The 27,813-nt window shown below is 40.3% G+C and overlaps 4 protein-coding genes across 5 annotated transcripts; 2 read left to right on the forward strand and 2 right to left on the reverse strand.

The window, feature by feature from the left end:
* Nucleotides 1–3,894: 3,894 nt before the first annotated feature.
* Nucleotides 3,895–9,558, forward strand: LOC135614970 (SWI/SNF chromatin-remodeling complex subunit SNF5-like). 2 transcript variants are annotated; one of them, XR_010487788.1, is made up of 4 exons: nucleotides 3,895–4,402; nucleotides 4,503–5,340; nucleotides 8,157–9,042; nucleotides 9,349–9,558. XR_010487788.1 is itself a non-coding variant. In XM_065112878.1 (3 exons), the coding sequence occupies exons 2-3, from the start codon at nucleotides 4,766–4,768 to the stop codon at nucleotides 8,788–8,790; spliced, it is 1,209 nt and encodes a 402-aa protein (XP_064968950.1). In that variant the 5' UTR covers nucleotides 3,895–4,402; nucleotides 4,503–4,765; the 3' UTR covers nucleotides 8,791–9,302. The 2 variants fall into 2 exon arrangements, 1 of the variants encoding a protein (XP_064968950.1); XM_065112878.1 differs by lacking the exon at nucleotides 9,349–9,558 and having other exon boundaries at nucleotides 8,157–9,302.
* A 241-nt stretch (nucleotides 9,559–9,799) lies between these two features.
* LOC135614971 (peptidyl-prolyl cis-trans isomerase-like) lies at nucleotides 9,800–15,227 on the forward strand. The gene is made up of 7 exons (XM_065112879.1): nucleotides 9,800–9,956; nucleotides 10,044–10,238; nucleotides 10,513–10,651; nucleotides 10,740–10,828; nucleotides 13,884–13,938; nucleotides 14,019–14,104; nucleotides 14,819–15,227. Exons 1-7 carry the CDS (start codon nucleotides 9,933–9,935, stop codon nucleotides 14,969–14,971), a joined length of 741 nt encoding a protein of 246 aa, XP_064968951.1. The 5' UTR covers nucleotides 9,800–9,932; the 3' UTR covers nucleotides 14,972–15,227.
* Nucleotides 15,228–15,703: 476 nt separating this feature from the next.
* On the reverse strand, nucleotides 15,704–20,159 carry LOC135614969 (glucose-6-phosphate 1-dehydrogenase, chloroplastic-like). The gene is made up of 10 exons (XM_065112877.1): nucleotides 19,901–20,159; nucleotides 19,471–19,697; nucleotides 19,293–19,387; nucleotides 19,025–19,139; nucleotides 17,800–18,005; nucleotides 17,565–17,714; nucleotides 17,359–17,479; nucleotides 16,969–17,198; nucleotides 16,664–16,864; nucleotides 15,704–16,247 (listed from the first exon to the last, which is right to left on the reverse strand). Exons 1-10 carry the CDS (start codon nucleotides 20,076–20,078, stop codon nucleotides 15,998–16,000), a joined length of 1,773 nt encoding a protein of 590 aa, XP_064968949.1. The 5' UTR covers nucleotides 20,079–20,159; the 3' UTR covers nucleotides 15,704–15,997.
* A 2,305-nt stretch (nucleotides 20,160–22,464) lies between these two features.
* Nucleotides 22,465–27,751, reverse strand: LOC103987992 (uncharacterized). The gene is made up of 4 exons (XM_018826892.2): nucleotides 27,549–27,751; nucleotides 26,428–26,492; nucleotides 25,055–25,253; nucleotides 22,465–23,381 (listed from the first exon to the last, which is right to left on the reverse strand). Exons 1-4 carry the CDS (start codon nucleotides 27,675–27,677, stop codon nucleotides 22,929–22,931), a joined length of 846 nt encoding a protein of 281 aa, XP_018682437.2. The 5' UTR covers nucleotides 27,678–27,751; the 3' UTR covers nucleotides 22,465–22,928.
* Nucleotides 27,752–27,813: the final 62 nt, after the last annotated feature.

A 27,813-nucleotide genomic window follows, 5' to 3' on the forward strand; every position in this document is an offset into this window, starting at 1 on the left:
GACATGATCAAAGGGGAAAAGCTGTGGCAGCGCAAGGCAACGACATGCGTGTGTGGAGGAAACTGCGGCATTGACATCGCATGGCCTCAGCTGCTGCCGTAGGGGGAAGGCAATCCCGTTCATTTGCCAAGAGAGAGACGAAGGGGGGGAAAGGGAGAGATGTCATGTCCCACTTGCAATGTGGAGATACGGGAAGAACAAGTGCGCTCGAGGTGTGCTATCTACAGCCAACATGCGGCCGTGTAAAACATGAGTGTAGCTACTGATGTTTTCTTCTCACTAGATAATTCACAACTTGTTATTATTATTATTTCTGGTCAAGGGGGTTTGCGTGCAGGGATCGAAGAGGGGCCGAGGAGGAAGAAGAAGAGAGGACGTCAACGAGGTACAAGATCCGTTTTTATGTGTTCTCTTGCTTGCCTTGCCTTTGCTTTGTTTATTTCAATTGATAGAGCCGGAGAAGCTCATACATTGAGGGGAGAATTGGGTAGAGCATTGCACATGGTGGGACGAGGGGCAGCAAGTAACATAGGGCATGGGGTCATAGGGCTTCACAGATAAGCATTTCTGCTTCAGAATTATCTGTTTGTTCTTGTTTCTTGTACTTAACAACAAACAAGTACCTAATGGGTCCTTTTTCTTCCCACTGAAGCAAGCAAGTGAAATCAACCCTATTGGGCATTTCTTGTGTTCCACGGAGTCAAAATTTGGACCTAGCATCTGCTGTCCCATAAGGAATTTAGGGCTAGCTTACCTACCTACATGGCTACATGAACATATGAATAGGTTGGCTTGTTTCATCATCTTACATAGAGAAGCATCACAATTTTCGATAGGGATCGAAGCATGTCCAAGTCTTAAAGTGGAACATCTGCTGGGACTTGAGTACAACTTGATTACAGAGGAGGCATGCTTAATGCATAGATAGATATCAGGATCAGGTGTCACGATAAGTTAAGGTACTACCCCCCTGCAACCTCACAATTCACCATCCACAAGGCATCTACAGTTGAATGAGTCAGCAAGCAGCAAGCATGTAGTTGAATCAACCAAAGTGATGTGGCCATTAGTTGAATCAGCCAAGCAATCTGAGATAGCAGATCTGCCATTGTCGGAAAAGGGTGATACTCTCGTGATCAATTGGTGACTGTTATGCTACCTAAAGTCTTAGTCATTTTATGGTTCTCAGTCTCTGCTTCAATGGCTCTCACTTTCTTGATTACTCCTTTGGGGAAGCATCTAACGTCACAGTCCCACTTGTGGGTATCAGAGAAGAGTTGGAAGAGTGGAATTGTGATTTCTGTGTGTTCATGTGTTTGTGATGTTGGATGTCGGAGTTATCCTTGAGTCTCTTCCTTGGAAGGAACACATATCAAAATGCCTTTCTTTGCGATAAAAGACAAACATAAAATTGGAATTATAAGGGAAGACAGAATTCATGATGGTGACTGGCATTGCAGATTATGCGACATGTTTCTCATGTCTCTCCTCCTCCCAAGTTTGACTAACTGCTTCCACAAATGACATCATTCCCCTATACTTTTGTGATAATTAGCCTTGGTTGCATGACTTTTAGGAGGATAAGTGTCATTGAACAAGGTAAGAAATAGCTTTAGGAATGCATGAATCTTCAGAAGAATATGAAACTTGATTAAAATATACTGTACTGCTTCTCGGTTTTCTTTAGTGTTCCGTGTTGGGCAACACTAGCATCAGACCCTCATGTCTTGGCTCATAAAGAAAAGGAACTCTCAGAGAATCATGATTCTATATTTGAAATAACTTTAATTGGAAACAGAGATGGATTTTCGGGATAACTATAGTGTGCATTTCTGTGTTACCCATCAAAGTGTGTTGATATTTTTTTCTTGATCTTTGATTGATTTCATAACAAAAATCAAGGATTGGTAGAGCCACAGATCAGAACTTAGATTTTTCAGTGACAAGTAACACTAACATTATTCGATTTCTTGGTTTGCCTGTGAGCCTAAGTTTTTTTTTTTTTTTTGTATTGGAATTTAAATCATGCACTGTTAGTCTAAAAAATCTAAATAAAAATCCAAACCTTCTTTATCTTTATACAGCTGAAAGTGAACAGCAACCAGTTAGGTATTCAAAACTCTTTTTGACATGAATGATAGACTTGCCAAAACAAATAAGAGGAATTACAAATATCTTGAATTGATTGAACTTTGATGACTAGATTGTACAATATTTTGGTAAAATACAGAAAAAGTAATTGAGAAAAAAAACAACATTCTTTATTTGTAAACGGCAGCCGAATCTGTGAACAGTTTTTTTTTAATTAAGCAGGCTACATATTAGGACAAACTGTTTTGAACAATTTATAGCTAAGATTTTTTTTTTTCCCTTCCACATCTATTAGAATTTGCAGTATTGCATTAGGAGCCTTTATCACCTTGCACTCAAAAATTGTGAATTGGCATTATCACAAAATTTCATGGCCATTGAAATAATATTGTTCATTTAACCTGCCTCAGCTAATTTTTTTGCTACTATGTTTGAGCTATTATGCCTGTCACAAAATGAGAAGTGACTCAGTAATCTTAATTATCATGATGTTTCATTCTACATAAGTGTACTTTGTCATTGCAAGCTCTCTCCTAAGTCACTTTCATCTTCTTTTGCCCAATCTTGCAAAGTAATTTCCCTTAAAACCATTGACCAAATGTGGATCCAACCTTCAAAGAGACTGGGGAGATGACATAGTTTACAGCAAAGGTAAAGGAGATATCTCAAGTCTTCCCACTAAGAACTTGGTGTGCAAAAGCTTCTTGTGCTTGCTTGTTTGACAAAACAAGGCATTTCTTATAACTAAATGAAGCTCACAATGCAACTTGGGTCAATGCTTCTGGATTTACTACCACCCTGTCCCCATGATCTAAGCAGCACATGCATACAAGCATAAAGGTTCCTTGCTCAGGAGGATGAGCAACAGTTGTGAGCTATAATGTGATGGATCTCATCAACCTGTCAATTTCTCTTAGGGAAAGATAATAACAGTTGATGAATTATTCTTTGCAGAAGAAAACAATCTGCTATTTGTGTGGCTCTTGCAGTGACACAACTTGGGCCATCAATCCATGTCAAATAATAACTTGTTTGGATATGAGTGACTTGACCAAGATAAATAACAGATAGAACAACAAAAGCTTCAATCAGTAGGATTGGACCAGAAACTTGGAAGGTCACAAGAACTATGAACTGAATTTAAGGGCAAATTCTACTTGACCCAAATGTGCACATGAAATTTTGATGGACTAATTACATATTAATTATGTCATCTTTAGTTTTTTGATATTTATATTTTAAAAAATTATATTAACATCCTTATAGTTATAAATATAAAATATTTATATTATTTATCTTAATAATATTAGTTTTATTAATAAAAATAAAAGAAAAAAAAATAAATTTAATGTTCCAATAATACGAATGCAACATCGATCTCGTTGTAGCTGTCTCCCTCAACCTCGTCTCCCCACTACGACCCAGCACGTCACCTCCTCTCCCTGCTGTTGCCCAGTGCCCCGCCTCTTCTCTCCCTCGTGGTTAGTCGTCGCCGTGGGCCAAAGTCCTCACAACAATCCGGTTGTCAAGGTGGTCTTAAGGTCTCAAAGTTTAGTCCGGCCCGGCCCGGTTCTTCGAGGCCTTAAAAAAAGCCTCATCGACCGGTCTCGCCCATGCTTTCTTCGTTGCCAAGCTCTCCATGGCCCGATGTCGTCGGAGGCCGTGACCCTCCAAGCGGTCACGCCACCGCCCGTTCCCGGACGACCTCCGCCTCCCCCGGCTGCTCGTCAAGGTTGTCTTGCTCCGCATCAACTGCTTTACTCAGTGCCTTGAGCTTTATTCTGTTTAGGGTTCTCGTGGACAAGGAAAGCTGCTCGATCACCACCCGAAAGAATCCTACGAAGTCGGTTGGATCAATAGAGGTATGGTTACTCCACGAAGTCGATGGGGGAATCGAGCGGCCTCGTTGAAGGAGCGGAGCGAGTTCTCCTTCACCTCCCTCAGCCGTGGGTCCGTCTAAGCCAGCGCGTTCATCCCCTTCCCACGGTGCCCGATCACCACCAGACTCTCCGCCTTATTCTCCCACTCCGCCCCCACTCATCCCATTGACGTTCCAACTTCCAAGTGACAGGGCGAGTGAGGGAGACGAGTGGGATCAACATTTGTGGAGGCGGAAGGACGCGGAGGAGGAGAGGGCGACGGCGGCGGCTCCGGTGGCTGGTCGAGCGTAACGTCGTCGATATGCACGGCCTTGAGCGCCATGGAATCAGATGTAAGGAGGGAAAGGTCGTCCCAGGCGATGGCATTTAAAAGACGAGGAGAGAACGGTGGCTCGAGCATTTGCTGCGGTGTTCGGTATTCACGAGATCATGTGCGCGTCAAGCTAACAAACAAAATACGATATCTGTTATCATCTTAAATACTTAATTTCACTTATTAATTATTATTTTTGCAATAAGTTTTAATTTCAGACGGGGATTCCAATCACAAATCAAGAACAAAAGAACGGTGGAGGCTGTGGTATCCAATATGAACACCCCAAGACATTATTACATCGGCTAATCCACCCTTCATGTGGCGCCACCATATCAAATCCTGTCCGTCCCTGCACAGATCCCATCATCCCAGCCGTCCCTTCACCAACTATTGTGCCTTAGCCCCTTACCCCCCTTACCCTTGTGGCCTTCTCGCTCGGTGGCAAACAAGCATCCCGCACCGAGCGTGACCAAGAGACATGGCGGAGGCCAACAACAACAGCAACAACAATGCCAATTCCATAGCGCAGCAGCAGCAACAGCAGCAGCAGCATCATCAACAACATCAGCAACAGCTCCTTTTGCAGCAGCACCAGCAACAGCTCTTCCTGATGCAGCAGCAGCAACTCCAGCTCCAACAACAGCAACAACTGCAACGGCAACAACAGCAGCAGCAGCAACAGCAGCAGCAGCAATCGCAGCCATCTGCCCACCACCAATCGCCTTATAATCTCCTGCAGCAGCAGCAGGCCATGTCCCGCTTCCCCTCCAACATCGACGCCCACCTCCGCGCCCCCGGCCTTCGATCCCTCCAGTTCCAGGCCCCTACTCCTCCGCCGGCGCCGCCCTCCTCCTCACAGCCGCCTACCTCCTCCAACCTCCACCACCATGCTTCGCAGTCCCAGCCGGCGAGGCCAGCGGCGACAGGGGTCGGGGTCGGCGTCGGGAGGCCTGGGAACCCCTTGGAGATTGAGATGGCGCAGAAGGACGCCTTGATGGTTTGCAACCCCGACTTCAAACGCCCCTTCGCCTCCGTTGAGGATGCCGTGCTCAGGTATGCCGCCTTTCTAGGGTTTCGTTTCTTTTCCTTCTTCTGTTGGATCTTAGATCTGTAGCTCCCTTGCGATCTTAGGGTTTCGTTGCCTGTTCGCCTTTTTCTTGTAAAGGGAGGATTTTGGAGTTTGATGTTGGTAGAGGAAATAATTACGGTTTATAGCTAGGTTTTAAAAGGGTTGGGGAAATTAGGATCTACAGATCGATATAACGGAGGAATAGGTGGGGCATCTGCAAAGAGTGTTGGTGGCTCTACTGGAACTCAACATCTGTCTCCTGAATTTTGCTTAATTAGCAGCAATATTTGCATCTTGTTTACTGAGATGCAGCCAGATCGGGAGGTAACAATCAAGCCAGATTGCAAGAAGTAGGCATTTCTCTAAATTCCAGGAAAGCAGCTATTTTTCTTGTTCTAACCAACGATGACAATCTTTTGTACCACAAGGAAGCTAGTGGCATCTTTATGGCCAATTTAGTAAGAAATTATGGATTAGACACAGCTGGCCAAGCTAGGGTGATAAACTGATCCAGATTATAGGGAGTCCTTTATGTTCTAGTGAAGCTACTTTTGTCGTAGAAATCATGTCCTTTCTTGTTGGTTATGATGTAAATCTTGGGGTTTGGGTTCAGGTTGTTTATCCAACATCCTCAGTGTTGCCTAGGAAATTAATAGATTGCTCAAACACCATGGTTTTTTTTTAGATAATATGAGTGCCTGGCATGGATACTACATTAAGATGATCTTTCATGCAAAACATCTCTTGTTATGATGTAAATTTTGGGGTTTGGGTTCAGCTTGTTTATCCAACATCCTCAGTGTTGCCTAGGAAATTAATAGATTGCTCGAACACCATGGTATATTTTTTAGATAATATGAGTGCCTGGCATGGTTACTACATTAAGATGATCTTTCATGCAAAACATCTCTTGACAGTGAGCTTCGTCATGTTAATCTTCTTTAGCCTTTATAGTTATCTTTGACATTAAAGAATACCTTCAGGGTTTATCTTGCTGCTTCATTTCTGAAATTTAATCTTTCTAGTATCTTCTTTGAACAAGTATCTCCATAGTACCACTGTCAAGTGTTGAGTGTTAAGTTCCACATTTGTCAACTTTGTGCAAGATTAAATTTAGTGTCTGTATACAAATTGCTTATTAATTGAGACAGTACAATAGGGAGGTTTGATTGGATGGTGAGGAATTACGGGATTCACTTGCTTTCTTACTTTTTGTCGTTAGAACAAAAAGAAGGAAAAAACTTTCTTACTTTCATTATTGGAACCGTAACAAATGAAATATTGGTTAAGAAAGCAAATAACAATTTTTTTTTGGTAAAGCAAGCAGGCTGCATTATAATATATAAATGTTTGGTTGTTTGGTTAAGTTTTTATAGTCTACATGTTTGATCAAAAGCAATCTAGTGTGCCTCTTCCATTCCCTATCTCTTTTTTTCTTGTTGCTTAACTCCTGTATCACATGTTTGTTGAGAGTTTGACATTATCCAAAAATATGGAGAGACCATGGCTAAGTTGTTTTCATGGATAACTGGCCACCAAAATGACTTCTACTGTCAGTGTTCTGTAGTATTCCAATAATTACTTCTTCAGTTACTGAAAATGATTATGTACTAACATAATTTTAAGTGTTTGAGATTAAGTAGGTATGTGAACCCAAGGTATTCTGTAGGCATTTAGTTGGGCACCTAGATCTAGGTCGTTCTCCCCAGACTATACTGCATGTTAACAACTAGAAATTTTGCTTTGTAAATGAGTGCAAATGGTTCACATATATACCTTAACCTCAAGCTATGTATATTTCGGGGAAAAATAAGGTCTTTCTCATTAAGTCCAATGATGATGCTAGTCTTCACTGAGATATATACATGATTTCACTAATGAATTATGGACTTAAGACACTGAAATAAAAGGTGAGATTGAAGTATGGAATGAGAGTAAGATGCATTTACAACTGTTCTACTTCAACTTTGATAAAATCACCTTGTATTGTGGCTAATACAAATTAGATTAAAGATAGTAGGCTATATAAAAAAGAGAGATTCATGAGAAGAAACCTTTGTAAGAGACAAAGGGCACAAGGTTTAATATGTAATTGATCCATAGTTTAAACTGCTAAGTAGAAATATTTGGGATATTGGAAGATATTAAGGCAAGATTAAATGTTGTTTCAGTAATTTAATACGGCGGATCAATTTCTTGCAGCTTTCTCCAGCATCACTATCTGGGAAGCTTTACACTTTTGTTGTGTACTTAAGGATTACTTGGTGTTTATAATACCGTTGGAAGTATTTATACTTGCATGTGGATTATATTGTTTTAACTTTATTAGTTTTTCATTTTTATAATACTTGTCATATACTATTTTTATATAGTGACTTGTAGCATTCTGTTGAGGAAACCACAAGACTAGATAAATTGGAATTCTCATTATGTGAAAGGTGTTTTTTATTGATCTTTACCATGATCAAGTCTTTGACAGATCAGATTACTGTCTTGCACTGAAGTCTTCTGTATGACTGGTTTATGTTGCTCTAAGACCTGAGATTGAGAAAACAGTAAATTAATAACTTTGCATAGCTTCTAAGGTGTTCATTGCACTTGCATTCTACTTACATCTGTCACTTCTTCTTTTTTTTTTCTTTTTTGAGAATAGTTTTTGCTGCTGAGCTTTTTATTGTTGTGGACCATTTCATCGACTACTAGCATGTGGCTTATTATGTGGAAACTGCATGACTTTGGATCAATTGATTTTGCAGTCCAGAAATAGGACTCATTTGATTGTTTGCTTCTGACTTTTTAGGCTGCTGCCATACCATGTGGTATCTGATTATGAAGCTGAAGAAGATGACAGGATCCTTGATAGTGATACCACTGGTCATATATTTTCACGGATCCAGCAATGGGACCACAACGTTCTCACAAAGATTGCAGAGTTTACCACTACATTTGAGAAACAAGTCCTTGCTTTCAACATAATGTCAAGAAAGAGAGCACAAGGAGAATTCAGGTCAGAGGAGAGGCTTATGATGGAGCAGTTTTTAATGCAAGAAGAGAAGCAAGCTCTGTTAGGAATAAGAGCAGAAATTGAATCCAGAGAGAAGGCTGGTAGGGAAGCAGCAGAGGCCAAGATGCGGATGGCAATGGTTCAGGCTGAACATGCTAGAGCAGATGCCCAGGCCCATGCAGAAATGTATGTTCGTGCCCCAGTGAGGGCTGGCGCTGCTGGTTCCCTTGGTGACGAGGTTTCTGGCCATGATATGGGGCAAGAACAGGCAGGTAACATGGACGAAATTCATGGGTGGGGAAATGCTCAAAGAGAGGATGAAGAGCCATCAGAGGATTTTTTGAATGATGAGAATGAACCTGAGAATGGAGACACCGGAGAACAAGGTGAATGGCGAGAAGCTGGGGAGCTGGACTTGAACACTAGGTGATGATAGGATAAAATCCTGGCTACTTTCCAGTTTGCATTTAGTAGCTTATGCACAGAGGGTTACAAAGTCGCTAACTTGACATGATCAGATCTGTTTGTTTATGGAGTTCTTAGACTACGTTTGTGAAAAGAAAGATTACCTCTTCCCAAGCAAGAGTGTGGCTCGACCGCTGGATCTGATTCGATTTCATTTCGAGCAGCTGTTTTTATCTTGGAGATAGTTTTCCGGCAGCACGACCAGAAAGTTAACAAGGTCATACCTTTTAACTGCTTTTGTGCTTTGATCAAACGCTGTGCTGCTGAAACTGAACTCATTTTACTTTCTAGATATTACTGGTAGGAAATAGTTGAAACGATATCAGTGAAAAATTGTCATCGGTGTAGATGGACCGATTGCTGATTACTTATCTAAGTTATATGTTTATTCTCGACACCCAACTTGGGGATTTCTAGTTGCTCTGTGTCTGTACATTATGAAGTATTAGTTCTACGGAGAACTTAGTGTTTCTTTCATATCTCGTGCCGTCCATAGGTTTACAGATTCTTTTCTGTTTGCTAGTACTTGAAGCAGAAATAGAAGTCTTCATCAACACAACGCAGCGCATGTCCGCAAGCGTTCAAGCTTCGGCCGGCCTTTTGAGTTCAGAAGGACCTCATCGACGAGAGCTTTCTTCGGCGCAGGGCCTTTCAATGTATATTTCATGCTTTTCTTGGTGGGTGTGAATGTCATATTCTGTTTCTACCTTTTTGTATTATTATTATTTTATCATAGTTATAAAACCCAAATCAAACTGTCTTATCGGATCGAAGAAAAATCATCTTTTTATTATATTATAAAATTAATTTTATCAAATATTATGTAATTATAATTGTTTTAATGTTGAATATATCAGTTTATTAATTGATCGACTTACTAAACGACAAATTCTTGATTCCGTTACGATAAATCTCTTTTGTGTTGGGTTGGGCTTCTTTTAATGGGCCATCACTCGAGTTTCATTTCATGGGTGGGGATTAGGTCTTCCGTTATGCCATCATAGTTTGCCGAGGGTTTTGTGTCGATGTATATAAAATGCAAGGAAACCCTTTATAGCGAAGAGGACGTGCTCATTCATCTCCATCGGCTTCACTCTGTCTCTGTTAATGGCGGCTTCCCTCCCATTCCTCGTAAGCGTTCTCTCCCACACCCCAGTTCTTCTTCCTCCTTCGTGTATTACTAAGTGTTCTCTTTTTCTTTTATCTTCTACTTCGCAGGCGAGCGTCCGTCCGGCGATCGTCGCTGGGTCGAGGTCCTTAGGACGGACGCCTCTGTTGAGCCCGTACCGAGCCTTTCTCGATTCCCGGAAATTCTCGTCCGCCGCCGCTCTCTCCTGCCCCGCTGGCTTGTTCCCCTCTCCCTCCTCGCGGTCCACCGCCCGCTTCTCCACCTCCCCTCGTGCCGAACTGAAGGTCCGCCAATCGATATCAGGGCTTTTGTTCTTCTTTCTCTTTGTTCCAGTTGGAATTGGGCTTTTTCTTCGAGCTTCCTGCAACCTTGCATTGCAGTCGATGCGCCCCATTTTGGTTCCATGCTATAATCACAAGTCACGGTTAAGTTTAATTGGACTGGGATTGAGGTCATAGGGGTATTGGCTTATATTGCACTAAACGGAATGGGTTCTTGATTGGAATTATTTTGATTTCATGACGGCGGTGTTTCGGCATCGTTGGATTTCGTTTGCAGGTTTCTGACTTGCAGTCGACGGTTACCACCAAAGTGTTCTTTGATATTAGCATTGGGGGTCATGTTGGACGTATCGTGATAGGTCTCTATGGGGATGATGTGCCCCAGACGGCAGAGAACTTCCGTGCTTTATGTACAGGTAAATCACTTGTACCTTCTGTTCATAGTTCTTTCTACAATGGACCAAAATTTCCATGCATTTTCTTATAGCATTATGTTTCCATCAGGCGAGAAGGGCTTTGGGTACAAGGGATCTGCATTTCATCGTGTCATCAAGGATTTCATGATTCAAGGGGGAGACTTCGATCAGGGAAATGTATGTGCTTCTGTACCTTCTACCATGACTTTTATGTGAAGTTCTCTTTTGACACATGATAGCTCTAGGATGTTATTGTTGTTTAGGCATTGAAATTTCAGGAAAATGGTACTAGATTAGGTTTCTTTGTTGTATTGATAAGACGGCTGTGCATAAATTTAATAATGGTAAGGTCCATAAGGAACAACTGGCAAATTTTGAATTTAATTATTCTAGTCTATAATTGCTATCTTGGTTCCATTGGTCAGATTCAACGATGAGGATCAAAACATTTGTTGCTTGTACAAGTAAAACTTAGCAAACAAGTCAGTTCAGATGTATGTTATTCAAGACCAGTTAAATGGGGTCCAATTTTATCTATTTTCATTTAGAAGTACAAAGTCTAAAAATATAGATGTTATTCAAATCTAATTTTCATTCAAAAATAAGTTAATTTAAAATATACAAGGTGAAGATTATCAGCTTTTAGGGTGTGGAGAGGACCTAAAGATATTTAGCCCAATCCTACAATGCATTTTTGCGGTCGAATAAGGGATTAAGAAGCTACATTCAGGTGCTGAAGAGGATCAAGAAGATAATTTTATTTGATCCTACATCAGCACTTCTCCGAATGGATATATCAAGCAAACAAACATTTTATCTATTTCTTGATCTTAGATGATGTTCGACAAGATCTTTCAACGTTTGAAGGTAAAGTGCTGACATAGTGTTGGTGATCTTCTTCTGTATGTTGATTCAGAAATCCTCATAAACATGTGAATGTTACTTTGATGAACATATAGAAGATTCTCCAAATAAAAATCCATTTGTTGGTACTCAGTCATGAAAAATTACTAGCTTAACGGTTACTGTAAGCCAACCATATGCTTAGATAAACATGGTAGTAGTCATGCTGATTGATGATGCGGTCATCTTAGTCGAGACACCAATTGGCCTGTATGTGGACTGTAAATATCAAGTTCATTCTGGGTATAGCTTTTTGTTGATTTACGGGTAGCTTGGGATGATTTCACATGGCCTTTGGTCATGGATTAGGAGACTGGGGAGAACCAATTTATTGGCTTTCGTGTTCCCTCCATAAACTTTATTTTCTGAGGCCTTTTGATGGAAACTGGAACAATCTTTGGATTTGATTACCTAAACAGAGCTCACTGGAGGAGGAATATGCTCTAATCAATACTTTTATATCCTTTGTCAACGAGAACGAGCATAAAGTTACTATTTAGTGGATCGTCATTCTGTGGTTAGTTATCCTGGTTGCTTCATATTTGAAATTTTGATTCTTGAGAAGCTGAATAACCAGTGATTGAAAGAGGCGCTCGGGCGCTCGCCTAGGCGCTCGGGCGAGGCGAGGCGAGGCGAGGCCCGAGCGCCTCGCTAATGTCCCAGGCGGCGCGCTTCAAACAGGCGCCGCCTGGGCGCTCACCCGAGCCCAGGCGCTCGGCGCTTCGGGCGAGCTCCTGGGTAAACCAAGTGACCGAACCAGGATTTTAGGTCTGGTTCGGTTGTTAGTTGGTTCAATCGAACCAACTAAACTGATATAACCCTTACCCAACCCTAACCTGCTGCCGCTGTCGCTCTCGATCTCGCTGCTCGTCGCTCCTGCTCCCGCTACCGCTGCTCGTCGCTGTCGCTGCTCGCGCCTCCCGCGAGCCTTCCCTCTGCTCGCACCTCCCGCTGCTCGCGCCTCCCGCGAGCCCTCCAGCTGCCCGCGCCTCCCGCGAGCCCTCCAGCTGCTCGCGCCTCCCGCGAGCCTTCCCTCTGCTCGCGCTTCCCGCGAGCCCTCCTAATTATTTTTATTTAAAATTTTAAATATTTATTTATTAATTATATTATATATTTTTATATTTTAGCGTCTCGCTTCGTTCGGGCGAGTGCCTAGCGCCTCGGGCGTTTTTGGACCTTGGCGTCTTTTGGCGCCTAACGCTTTTTAAATCACTGTGAATAACATGATGATAGAAACCTCCCTTAACAATTAACAGTTCCTTGTATGACTTAATTGGTTTGCAGTATTTATTTTTATCACCTAGTTGCTTCCACGATGTGATTGTGATAAGAATCATCAGGAGACATGTGGTTGGAAAATGCATTTTGTAGTTGGGGAATTTGTACATTTTATCATTTTAAATTTGCTTCCTGGTGTTCGTTTTCAGTTTCAAAGAACTTAGTTGGCGTTTTTATACGAATTCAGAGAAATCTTTGATGAAGATTGAAATCAGATAAATAATTCACTGTATGTTTATATAAAAAAAGCCATATTATTTGTTTGATGAGGGAAAGCTTACCTAAACACGTGAAAAATCTTGTTTGTTTCTCATGGACTACTAAGTTTCCTTCACTTTAACATGCAAAAGAGAGATCGACAAGCGAAGTAAGTTGGAAACGAACAAAAGAATAGGGGTAGAGTTGCATTATAATCAGTCCTCTTGATGTGATAAGGAAGAAGAGGGAAGAAAAGGGTGAAGGATGGGGCGAAATGAATTTTGGCTAATTAATGAATGACAGTTGCTTATTTTCTTGTATGTTTTGACTAGTTCCTACTTGCTTGAATGATCATCTTAGATTGAATTTACAGTGGAGCTTTTTCTCTCTTTTTTTTTTTTTGGAGATTTCTTATTATGCTTTATTCATTAAGAACATTAGAATTCAGCCTAGAATGAATTTATTATCAAACATTAGATGGGTTTCCTTGCTCTGTGTTCAACAGATTATCTTGTGTTGTGCTTAGTTGTTATTTGGGATCTGTCTTCCATCTTATGCATTTTGAGTTGATTTAGTTCCCTGTAAATTACAAGTTAGTGTAGTCTGTTTGTTCAATTACATAGCTGCATAATTGATTTATTTTTCTTCCCATGTTGCTCTGGTATAAAGCTAAAGTCTCAAATTACCATGTCTGATCATTTTTTTTTAATGATGTTTTTTTTGCGTTTTATTCAATTGCACAAGTCATGCATGAATGGTTTTCAACAGTTTTAGTTGAAAATATAGTAGTGGTTATACCTAAAAAGTGACATATCATCTTTTTTATTCTTAAAATTTGTTTATCGGACTTCAGGGAACTGGTGGCAAAAGCATATATGGCCGAACATTTAAGGATGAGAACTTCAAATGTAAGTTAAATTTATTCAACTGTTTGTACTCAAAGTTAACCAAAACAAAAATTTTTCTAATCTAAGAAAAACTTATGTAGTGACTCATTTGGGACCTGGAATTGTGAGTATGGCAAATGCAGGACCTGACACCAATGGAAGCCAGTTCTTCATTTGCACTGTCAAGGTAACTCAACTTAATTATTGAAACTGATTCCAGCATCTGGTTCTGGCCTTATGAAACTGTTGACGCATTTTATTTTGTCATAGCAATCTAGTTTATAAGTTGAATTTAGTTTACAGTTAAGGTCTCAAACTGTGCACAAAGTTGTTGCTTTTTCAACAGGACATGATCCAACAGGACTTTAAAGTTTTAAAATCCTCCTCTATCTTCACATTCATCAAAGTCTAAAATGTTTCACTCTTTAAAAGACCATTTGGTCTATTGTTGATGATTCTTTTTTATTTGGTGAACAAATTCCAGCTTTATACCTATTTACACACTTTGCTAGGTAATATATTCATGATCTTCGTTATCTTTTCCCCTTAATTTGATGTTTGTCACTGCTGCCATAACTGTTGTTGTTTGGGGTGGACAATTAGTCACCTCGTGAACCAACCAAACCCATCTGTCCATATATGTGGTCCTTCAACTATACAAGGGAAACACCATAGCAAAATTCATGGTTAGGTCATTGGATAGCTGTCGGGCGGTTTACTGAAAGAAGTTCAAAAATATCATCCACGCTAAAAAAAATAAGATTATCTAAGTCGAAGCAATAATCTTTTCTGCTTTGTTCCTCCTACCTGTGCTTGTTCCATTAGAAGTGAGACAGCATATTTCTGATTCTAATGCAATGAAATCTGAGTATGACCTCTGTAATTACTGATTTCCGTGCAGACACCATGGTTGGACAAGCGGCACGTTGTGTTTGGTCAAGTTCTGGAGGGAATGGAAGTGGTAAGGCAAATCGAGTCACAGGAGACTGACCGTGGTGATCGCCCTAAAAAGAATGTCGTCATTAGTGACTGCGGCGAGCTTCCATCGGTCTGAGTGAAAGAATACCGTTTTATCATGCACCGGGCAGGATGATATCTGCTTTCGTAGTTCTATTATTTTAGATCTTTTGAACTAGTATCTGGTAGATGACTCGTGTTTTGGGCTTTTATGAGCGCTAATTAATTGGATGGTCTTCAGCCCTATATTGTTGGAGCATCAAGGCAAATGAATGTGATGACTGTCGCATCTTTTCTGAACTGTGGCAGAAGAAGCTTCATCGAATAGATTTCGTTGCGAGGTATTCCATTTCTTTGCTTCTGTTAAGGGGAAGACTTTTTTGACTGCTCTTGTTGATTCTGTTACGAGTCTTCCATGAATGGATGCGTGGATATGCCTCCATGTATGTTGTTGGGCAGGACAGTCGGATGAGACGCATTTGGGAAGAGGGTAGGAGGTCGAGAGAGTAGAGTCACATTGTGACACGTAGTCGCATGGATTTTTGGGACGTGAAAAGTAGCAATATGATGCATGCACCACATAGAAACATAGGAGATGCGTATATGATGACACAGTGATTGACTGAAGGAATTCGAGAGGAGTTTAGGAGTATGGAATTTGGAATGAAAGCATGTCTAGAGATTATTTTCTAACTATTGAGTAACATAAAATATTCTTTCTAGATGCCATACTCACTAGGCATGATATATCCAATTGACACATTACCTTTGTAAACGCAAACTAAACTTCCTCAAAGTGATCAGCACTAAAGAAAGAAGAAAATAAACATGATAGGAATGATCAGCCCAGCTGCATCAATGGCCTTCTCATCTATAAATCACAAGAAATCTCACACTAGAGGAAGAAACCCAACTACAACGCTTGAAGATTCTAACCAACCTATAAAACACAGTTCCCTTGTGCTGTCAAAATTGCAGATTACCAACATATTTTTCTCTCTCTCCCACACATGCAGACATTCATCGCTATTGATGAGAATTCTCGCCAAATATTATTGCACTACTGTGAATCTCTAAATTATTTATTGGGAGGTTCTGCTCAAATGACAGCAAAAGCAATTGTTTACGCATCTGAAGCAGTGTCTCCCCAACGGACGTTGTAATTCGCGGCAAGGTAGTGTGCTCCTGCTGGCCCGCAACTCCCGTAAGGGTACAATTCGGGGGCTATCTTCTTCTCCTCCAACTCTTTGAGCAGCGGCGTGAACAGCTCCCAAGCAGCATCCAGTTCATCGGAACGAATGAACAGCCTTCGTTCACCCTCAATGGCATCAAGAAGCAGCCTCTCATATGCATCTGGTATCTCTTTCGAGTATCTACCAAAAGCCAAAAGAGTTTCAGATGATGGGCAATGACATGGCTCTGAACTACCAACTTTATGCAACAAGCAAGTAAATATGATATTATTCTTGATGATGATGATGATGACAGTTAATAACCAAAACAATTATGTGTCAGAGCATTTCTCTTAGCCCAGTCTACTATTAAGCATGTACTAGTCATCATAGAATCTGATGTGGAGCATGTAAGGGCCATGATCTGGAGCATTTTCACACTAGCTTATCAAGCATGGATGGATGTGTCATTGGTTTAAAAAGGATGATTTCGACCAAGGTTCCAACGTCACCGGAATAGCTATGACAATCTAGGGATTGTCATTTGTCATCAGATATTATGCATTCTAGGGATTGGCATAATCTTCTTTCCTTATAAGAAAAACAAAAACTTGTACCTTGAAGCATAAAGAAGATTCAAGTTACTGCGGTCCAATCTCATCCCCAACCCAGGAATCTTGTTATTGATCTTTAAGTAAATAGCTTCATCGGGTTGTACCCTGATGACGAGCTCGTTTGTAGCTCGATCAAGATCAGTTCCAAAGCTCCGCTTATATAGATTACCAGGGACATGGCGAAACTGAACTCTAATCTCTGTTCTGCAAATGGAAATTTCCAACACAACAACATTTATTAAAGATGTTGAATTTCAATTGAAACTTACAAAAATCACAAAAGAAATGCATAAATACTCATTTACAACCTACGAGTTTCCAGTGCTTTCCCAGCCTTCATGAGGAATGGAACTCCATCCCATCTTGCATTATCTATGAAAAGGGCAGCTGCAGCGAATGTTGGAGTAAGGCTGCCTTTGGGTACAGTCTTATCGTCTGTGTATCCGGGGTATGCAACTCCACCCTTTGTGTGGCTCCTATACTGACCTATCACCACATTTTCCAATTGCAATGGCTTCATGGAACGGAGGACTTTCACCTGAAGTGATGGAGAAATTTATCTAAGAGACAGAAACCAATAATATTGAGTTTCATCCAATAAAAGAACAATGCACTAGTTATGAGTCTGAATCCAATGGATCACATCTAGGACTATAACTTAATGGAAAAAAGGTCTCGTCATATTTCCTTGTACAAACCTTTTCGTTCCTGATATCTTCTGCATCTAAACTGACAGGAGTTTCCATTGCAAATAAGGCTAAAATTTGGAGGAGATGATTCTGCATGATATCTCTAATAATACCATAGTTATCAAAGTACCTGCACAGTACAAGACACAGGTTACTGGAAAGCTCATCAATAGATGACATAACTTCAATGGATAATAACATCATCTAAACCTTACCCTCCCCGTCCTTCTGTACCGAAGTCTTCAGAGAAAATCAGCTGCACATTCCTAATATATTGCCTAGACCACAACGGTTCAAATACAAGATTCGAGAAACGAAGAATGGACAGATTTTCGACAAGTTCCTTTCCCAAATAGTGGTCTATTCTGTAGAATGTTAAACAATCATTGTAAGGAAGATGTTTTCATGGGATATCGAACATGAATATCTTCATGTAGGATGTCATGTCACCTGAAAATTTGATCTTCATCAAGGTATTGTTTCAGGCTTCTTGTCAAAGCAGCGGAAGATTCAGAATCCCGACCGAACGGTTTTTCAACTATCACTCTGGTCCAGCCATTCTTAGAAGAAGCTGACTTGCTTGCAGATTTTACAACATCTATAAAAATGTTTGGTGGAATTGACAAATAAAATAGGCGGTTTGATAATCTCCCACCCTGTAAGCCCAATTGAAAAATCCAGGTATTTACAGTTTAATAAATGTTTTCTTTAATTATGAAATATATTTTTTGCAGAGAAGCTTAACCACATTATATATTTGACGATCCAAACATATTCAAGCTATGCTAATCGTCATCATCATGATTTTCATCAAAGCAACAATGCCATTTCTTATTCAAGGTTCACATAAATGTCTTGCAAGTTAAAAAAGGTTAACATAAAAGTCGTTTCACATAGGTTAAAGACTTGATTCAAAATTATTTTGCACTAGCTGCACTTAAGTGAAAGAAGAGGATCTCAAATTCAACTAAAGTAAAAGAAGTCATTTGTCACATGAAGTTGAAATATCATCAGGCTACCTGAAATATCATTTTAATAAAAAAATGTCAAATCCCGAGAGACTCTCGAGGTTTTTGTCTGTCAAAACAAAAAACTCAAGCTTCACCACCATATATGATCCCTAGTTAGAAGCCTCAGTTATATCACTAGCAAACTTAAGACAAAAAATGCTTCAGTTTTTTTGCAAATCAAAACAATTCCCCATGAACTAGCATCATCAGATTTCTTGTCCAAAGAACTAAAAATTTTGAGTTCCTATAATTTTACATAATTATCTGGCATGAGACTCAAAGTTTTACGTAGCTTTCAAAGGTGACAAAGCTTGGAAGACAAGCAAAAGTCCACGGAACACTTCTGTGACATAGCTGCCATGTTTTTTTTTGCTTTTCCTTTTGTGTCTTCTTTTCTGTGTCTTTGTTCTTTTATTATTATTTTTTGTTCTTTTCCTAACTTTTTGACTTTGCATTTCTTCTTATCCTTCAGTCTGTTTGAGGAATCTTCCCATTTTCCCTCAAAAATGAAAAAAAAAAAAAGATCACAGAGAAGCACCATTGAACTACAACATAACAATAATTACATTATGTAAAACAAGACATGATTATTGTTGGAAAAGGAGGCTGGAGCTCCCAATTTTGAGCTTGTAAAGATTTCCTCATCTCATAGATACAAATATTACCTCATGTTCTTTGAGTTCCTTGTCAAGATCTGCAAAGTTTTCCTCGGATTCATATTGACCTGAATGATAGAAACATCTCTGTAGAAACTGCTCCATCTTCTCGTTACAATTCTCCCTGGGAAAAATCAGCAGAAACATTTAGCATCAGCAGAGATCAAAATAAATGGTCCTCAAATCAATTATCTTGAAGGAAACAAAAGCAGAACTGTATGACAAAAAAAAACTAGCATAACCTAATTCAGTATTAATACAAAAAACCATTAATCACCTTTTATCAATTCTGCATGTTAATGTTTTGCTAACCATAGTTCTCAGTTCAGCATCAGTCATCTTACTTCGAGCATAACCGAATATAGTGAAATGCTGCATTGAGAACATAATTACACACCTTAACACGAGAGTAATCTATAAAGGAATGACTTGCACTACAATTATACGAACCGGACCTTTGGAAGGCAATCTTCATAATAAAGTGCGAAAAGAGCAGGAAATATCTTCTTTTTGGCAAGGTCCCCAGAGGCTCCAACGACAGTGATACTAACTGTAGGCTCCCTTTCACTTGAATTGGGACCAATAACATCTCTGTATTCCTCTGAAGATAAACCAAGCAAGCCACCAATTTCCACATTCTTGGAAGGAGCTTCTTTTGGACTGGATGCAGCCACAGTGCCAACTGCCGTGCAATAAGGAGAACGAACCAGGGGAAAAGGTCAACACCAGAGGCATGAAATCAAGAACCAAAGATCGACAGTAGATGCATCAACAACCAAAATTCACTAAAGAAGATTCGAAAAAAACATATCAGCCATCCCAAATATAAGTCAAGCGAGGCGGATCGAACGAGGTGAGGGTCAGAGCAAAGAAAAGGGACCGGACCTTCTTGCTTGCAGGCAACGCCCAAGCTCCAATTTTTAGACGACGGTACCGCGACACTTCTCGCAAGAACGGTTCTAGGAAAGGGCCGTAGGATGGTCGACCATCTCAGAGGGGAGTGATCGGGTGCCAGACGCGCGGCGGCGGAGGAAGAGGGGCATTTGGCGACGGAAAGTGCCATCTCTCCTCCTCCGGCAAAGAGAGACAGAGTAAGAGAGAGAGATGAATCGAGGGTTTTCCTCGGAAGAGAGACAGCAGACGAGAGAGGCAGTGGCATTTGAAGGGCGGGGGACGGCATCGGAAGCAGCGGAGAGCGTGGGTTCGTCTCCGTGGGGCCCAGATCCTCTCCATTACTTTTCCAGACGCACTCCAGTTCCGATCGGACCGTCCATATTCAAAACCGGTGTCATCATCATCGGGTCCCATGTAAACCAACGGTCCTGATCTATCTACTGGTTCGCCGATTAGGCCCGAATCACCGAAGGCGACACCCCCCAGCCTTGGAAGCATCGAAGGGTTGTTTTCTCGGAAGAAGCCATCCATCACGGAGGACAAACTTGGAGAGCGGCAAGGGGCAGGTATTGTTTTGGGTTGACGGAGCGAGTGTCTGCAGCTTTCCTCGGGATTAAATTAGGGTTAGGGTTTCCTAACTTAATCATCCAATTGCTCGATCGAACGATCAATTTGGTCGGTGTTTTAGGGTTATGCTGTCCAAAGGAGAAGACGTTATTATTAGCATCAACAATTTATCCGAATTATTATATTATTGTATCATCACACGATGATAATAAAAGGGAAGAAAACTAAATGTACACGCATTTGTGCTCTTGACTTGCTTACACGCCTCCCTCGCCTCAAAAGCACGTCTCCTAATGGGCGGGCCCACATGACTCAATCAATGCGTCCAATGGGCTCGGGCTCGGGCTCGACGTTGGAGACTAAATCTAACTCCGATCGGATTCATTGATCGATACTATCAACGTTCAAATTGAGATACTATATAACAGTGATTGATATCTACGAGTAGAAACCGCACACAAGAAGAAAGTAGCTCAGTTCAGCTTCGATCAGATTAGGGATTCTTTTGTTGAACTCAGTTGGAAGCATGAGAACACTGTGTTTTCCTATCTCTTTCTCTCTCTCTCTCTCTCTCTCTCTCTATTCTTTTGTTGAACTCAGTTGGAAGCATGAGAACACTGTGTTTTCCTCTGTCTTTCTCTCTCTCTCTCTCTCTCTCTCTCTCTCTCTCTCTCTCTCTCTCTCTCTTTCTACCACTCTTCACTGACAACGCATGAGCGTATTGGCTACGAGCCTCCTCTGCATGGTAACCTTGGCAATCAAGTCCTCGACTCTTCGGTTGAGCTCCTCTGCAGGCATACCTTCTTCCTCCTCCTCCTCTTTGTCACGGTGGTTTCCTTCTCCTTCACTCCAGCTGCGGGACTTGGCTTCGCATCATGTGGTCGTCGTAAATGTCGGGCTGTGCAGAAGACTCGAAGAGCCTCGACTCCCCGACGAGGAAGATGATGATGACGTTGGAGACGACGAATATGAACTTGAGACTAGGGTGCCCATGTGTGGAAGACAGACGAAGAAGAAGAACCTGAGAGAGGAGAAAATGGTGGGGAGCCAGTGGGGACTCGACATGAACAGACCAACCAGCACAACACGTAGCATCGGCATGCAGTGGTTCCTGCTACATCTGCCCATGTAACTCTATCCATGGCTGCAAGAAAGAAGGAAGAAGATGAACTGGATATAGGCAAGACCAAGGTTATAAAGGAAAGGGAAGGGGAGGTAAATTCCAATGGTGGGATTCTCACATCCCAGCATCTCCTGCTCATATTATTAGATCTCTTCAGAGAAGCCATGGATTGGTGTCTGCTTGGAGCCCCACTCATTCTCCTGTTCTAAGAAATGGAACAGCTCAAAGCATGAACAGCCTCCAAAATGGCCTTCAGAGTCATCATGGCTACATGGTATAAGAATGGAAGCTTTGAAGTATATGTCAACTCAAACCTTCTTTTCCTTGCGAAAAAGATGGGGGGAATGCAGAGTTCTGATAGAGACACACAAAGCTTTTGGTTTGGGTTGTTCATAGCCTTTGCATGTCCGAAGCTACAGCTGCCGCGTGTGTGGATCACAAGAGAGAGAGAGAGAGAGAGAGAGAGAGAGAGAGAGAGAGAGAGCTTAAGAGTGTATCAATCAATTGATTGAATCTCACTCTCATAATTACTTGATCTGAATATAGTTCATGAAGAAGGTAGCCTCATCTCCTATCCAATTTACTTTGACGCAATTGCACCATTTTATATGTCGATTGGCCTACTCAATCATAAAATTAAGTGCAAATATAATCAAGATCGAAGACGTTCGATCCATCTTCAAATATCCATAGTTTCAACATAATATCATATTATCATCATCCATCTTCGGGTCGGGGTATTAAAAATGGTATCTAGATATTTCTCACAAATGCATGAAGAGGAACTCCAGTGGCAGCATTTGGTGGTGAATTCCAGTCTTTGATTGATTTCTAGTTGTTGTCAGTGAGTCGAGTAGAACAAAGATTAAACATGACAATACTCTTTAACTAAATATTCAATTTGGAGAGAGAGAAAACAAGATTGTATTTGATTGGAATGCATTCGAGGCTGGTCACTCAAGACATACAACATTACATGGTGACACCATGAGTTGCCTGGAACACCTTGTTATAACACCCAGAAGAGCATGGGTTCACATCAACATCCATTTCCTTCTAAATCAGGCCGCATACTTTTTTCGATGTGAGAAAACTTACACTGGTGGAATAACCAATCACATTGTCCAATCTGATGCTAAGAACACTAGAGTAGCAAAAGCCACATCGTTCATAGTGGCCACAGTTCAATACTGTGTTTCTTTGACTAAATGGTTCATCTCAGCATATAGAGAGAGAATCTCATGCTCTTTTATCACTTCCATGAAATCATAGGTGGTGCTCACAAAACTAAGCAAGAAGCCAAAACATTGCACTCAGGTTATGATAGCATTATCCCTTAGCTTCTGATTGAGAGGTTTGCTTCCTGTTATGATGTATCGACCGAGGGACAAAAGCAAAGCCACGAGCATTACGATGACCAAAGCTTATGCTCGAAGGAGAAGAATCCGATGTGCTCAGCTTTGATACAGCAGAAACAAGATCATCCATCCTCTCAACTTCCATTTCTGTTTCCTTCCCCTCCTTGAGACTAGCCTTTTTTGGTCTATACTTCTGGTAAATTTGCTTCGAACTTTTCCTATCAACATCCATATCAGTATTGTTCGATGCCTCCTTTGGATAGCTAGCTTGCCTTCGTAGATGTTTTTGGCGTTGGTGCTTGGAAGGATGTGCCCTTTTGTAGAATTCAAATGTAGTAGGAAACTTGTGTTTGTCAACAAGGTGCTGCTGTCGACTCTTATAACTCTTCAACTTGACTCCACAGCCTTCGACCAAACATTCATACTGATTCATACATGATACATTTACTTCAAAAAATCATACAAATGAGAAACATAATTATTTACATATCAATCATAATATTTTATGATCCATAAGTCTTAAGTTCAAGAAATATAACTGCAGTTAGTAGCTTCAAAATGACTAAGCAATAACAAGAAGGTATAAATGAAAACCATAAACTTGCAAGTTATTTTTCTGATGAGATAGCATTAGGTCCTTCAGGAAGGAGAACGAAAGCTACCAAATAGGACACATTGCATGTTGCAGCAAAATACCAATGTGACAATATCAGAAACCAAAAGAAGTCTTCCCCCCTCAGGGCCAACAGGACAAGGCATCACAACTTGCTCGACAGGAGAAAGGAATCTCCTGTTACTGATGATTGAAAATTCATATATGTGATGTCTTTACTGACATTCAACTAACCTCAACTTATTATCAGGTGATTGAGAAAACTCCTATTGGATATAAGAAAGGCAACTTCTGTTCTACTCTTTACAATAAACAAGAATAGCATAGCACATTTATTTATAAACCACAGCACACAACATCAAGCCAAAACCGGTCTATAAAAGAAATCCTGTCTTGTTGCCACTTTCCCCTTCTTTTAGATAATTCAACTATTTTTGGTATTGTTTCTAACAGCTATTTTAGAAGTTGAATTAGACTGTTAATGAGTCTATTCTGAGTGATGATTTCTGTCTAACAAATGGAAAATTCATATAGGTTCGATTCAAATTGATTTAGGCCCCCTTCCTGCTAATTCTTCTTAGTACTTGTGCTCTTTAGGTGCAATGCATTGAAAACAATGTTTCCTATTCAAAGATAATTATATTAACTACAACACAAGGAAGCTAAAGGCAGGATTAGATAGAGAAATAGGTAAAGTTTCAGGGTTGTTAAGTCTGTTTTTGGGGTACACATTGTTAATATCAGACTATAGGGACCTCAGCTTTAAGAAAAAAGTAAGTTTATATTCAAAACTGAAAAATAGTCCTCTTATCTCAACTATTTTTCTACAGAAAAAATGTTTTTCCCTTCCCCTCCCTGATTTGCTCTGTCCCTTATCTAATAGCAGACATATTACTTACTCTTTGCTATTTCAAGGGAACCTCAGGTTCAGTTGTCAACTGTACGCTAACGATAACTTGTGATCAAATCATGCAATTATCAGTAAGCATTTACACTTTTCCAACCATCTAGTCAAAGAACCTTTATAGAGTTCTTAACGACCATCACAAGTAACCCAACAGAGTAAAGCATTCATCCCATTCACATACTTCACTTAAATTAGATTGGCAAGGGTCAAACCTTGCTAAGAAGCAAGAACCTGATTATGAGAGCTTCTCAGATTAACAATGCACAATTCAACTATTAAAGAACTTGAAATTAAGAAAAAAATTTAACATAATTAGTCCCTCTTCATTTTTAAATTTTGAACTTTCGTTTTAAGAGCAATGCTTAGGTTTTAAAATTCTGAAATTAGATCCTGTGAGCTCACTGTTCTTCCTTTTTTTGTCAACAATGTTTTCGTTATGGTCTTGTTGTTGTGTAAGAACTATTTACAAAATCTATTCTTTCCTAGAAAAGCAGTGCACAATGATTTCTTTTCTTCCAGTGCTACACATGACAGTAGGAACTTTTTGCTGTACTAAAGATAACAGAAAGGGACTTACCATCAGAAAACCACGTGCAACTTTGGCCTGAAAGAATGAATCATGGGCTTCAGAGATATGTATACTAAGTAAACGTGATGTTGGGAAAACTCTCGAACACACCGAACATGAAGCAGTGTGACGAGCATGGTAGTGATCTTCAAAGTCCTCCAAACAATCTAATCGAGCAGCACAACCAACAATAGGGCAAAAAACAGATCTGCAATCAATAAGAAGTTAACCCACAATACATTGATTAATCGAAATGAGTAAAACTTTTCAAGTTTTAGAAAAAGTAAATAACACTTTCTCTACTGAAGATATGAATCCTGATGCAGAAGTGCAAAACAGTGCAGTTTTACTTCTGATCTACAAACTTAGACAGGAGTTTGCTCAACATTAGCATGGTGACTGTGAAGTATTTACTTGTGAAGACAATTACTGAGTTCCATACCATTTCCACTATTACGGGATTGATTATATAAAAGACCCAAGATCCAGAACAAAGATTTATAGTTTGATGTCACGACAACAAGCTAGTGATGTGACAACAAGTTGGTACTACCTCAGGGCCGGGCAGATGGTGGATAAGCATACCTTTGGCATGGTATGAACTATGAAGCCCCAAGCTCGACAACAACAGAAAAATACGGTGGTGGACAGACTACCATGAGAGGTACAAGCAATCCATGATTAGTAATATCTTATGGAAATTTAGTAGGATCAATTGTGATATGTAAAATTATCATCAGCCTCAACAAAGTTGGTTTCAAAATCCTATCCAAATGGAAGTTGCTTGTTAATCCAGGACAAGTTGATGGATAAAAAAAGGTTTGAAAATTGACATTTAAGCTCATGTAACTACAGAGGCACCCTCCAAGGTTCCATTTGAAACCTACATAAAAGGGCAGAATGTACCATGCCAAAAGTTATTGGTGCATGCCATGTGGACCTATTCTGAAATGGTAGCTGTTTTCGGCCTGTGTCATGAAATACACAACAACAATAACAATAACAACAAGAAACCGTACAGGAGTGGAAAATCACTAAGGTACATCTCATAGTATCTGATTGGATAAATCAGATAATTAAAGCAATGTATCCATATCAAAGTAAGGCAGCAAGACAAAAGATTTAATGGTTCAAATAAGATTGACCAGCAGGAACAGGACAAACACCATTGAGAACAATATATACTACTAGTACTACTACTAGGTTCAGTAAAGAAATCTGCGAACCTCAAAAATAAGATACTAGCAAAGAGTCACAGTAAAAAATATAAACAACTTATCATTAAATTCCAAGACTTGATCACAACAATGGCCAAATTATGCCAAGAAAATTTCAAAATATTCATAAACAATGTAGAAGTATTGTGAGAAAAAAGTGCATACTCAGTGTTTGCAACTTCCATTTTCTGGAGCTGATATCTTTCATCTTCAGTTAGATCCAATGCTACCTAAAAGAATTATGAAGAGACACACAAAGAAAGAAAAACATGTTACATGTAAAAGTTAGATTGCGCTAGTGGCATCTTAAATCATGGATGAAATCAAGAAAAATATGCACACATGCTATTGACTAATAAAATGTATGCATAAAAATAATCAAAACAAGTACTGGAAAGAAGCTAAATAGTCATCATCTCCTAGCCTTTTCCCATCTATGTAAAATCAAATAGTGCAAATTACATGGAGGACATTGACAAATTATTCTCCAATCCTTACCAACCAGATATGAACCTTCTAAGGCTTATTTTGAATCGGTGAAGATAAGCAAAGGCAGTCAAAGGGAAAATAAGGAGTGGAAAGATCTGTTCCATGATTGTGCTTAAGACTCATAAGCCTAGTCTCTGAAGACAGCAAATCTTATAGTGGAAAATCCTACGTGATTACTGAACAACACATGATCTACTTACACTCAGTTGACAATGGATATTACTAAAGGTAAAAGTTTGGGCATCTGGAAAAAGTTATTTTTTACCTTGTTAAATATAATAAATGAAGAGTTGAAGCCCAATTTTACTATCAACAGACGAACAAGGCTGTCAAATACTCATCTCATTCGTGTATTTGCCTGAACGAGATAGTCATGCTACCTGGAGAGTTCCTAATACACTGAAGCAAATCATCTAGGAAGATCTATTCTTCAGTTGTGTTGCAAATAGTGTCGGCTTTTCAAAGAGTTTGTACGGATTTATCTCCCTTTGTTTACACTTTAGCCCCTGTTCTTCTTCTGAACGGTTGATCTCCGCTATAAACACACGGGATTATTTGATCCCTACAATTCTGTAGGGATTTTCCCCCAAATTATAACCTGAATCGAATCGGTATTCAGATACAATGAATCGGTCAGATCCCGACCTTTACAAACCCTAAGATTAAAACTTTGCCATGAATCAACGAAAAATGTGCAAACAACAAACAGACATCGTGAGGGCTTCTGCATAAGAAATAAGCGTTAAAGAAAGCAAGGAGGACCGGGTAGAGCAGACAAAGAGAAGGAGAGGGCTTACTTGTTTGGCGAGGAGCTCGCGTTCGATATTCCCGGCGGAGAAGAAGGGGTCATCGGGCATAAGCCTTCGCCGTGATGCGATCCACCACCGGGACCCCAGCCCTACTTCCTCTCCGCCACTTGATTCCATCGCCAGCGACTGCAGAAGGGTTTCGAGCTTCGAATTCGAATGGGCAGTGCGCGTCGAAGTCGGCCGTTCCGTCGTACGAGAACGAGATCGTTATATATATGCGCCTCCGATTCCCAACGCTTACATGTCCGTTACA

The sequence above is a fragment of the Musa acuminata genome, chromosome BXJ2-6 (assembly GCF_036884655.1).
Source record: "Musa acuminata AAA Group cultivar baxijiao chromosome BXJ2-6, Cavendish_Baxijiao_AAA, whole genome shotgun sequence".
Lineage (NCBI taxonomy): Eukaryota > Viridiplantae > Streptophyta > Magnoliopsida > Zingiberales > Musaceae > Musa > Musa acuminata.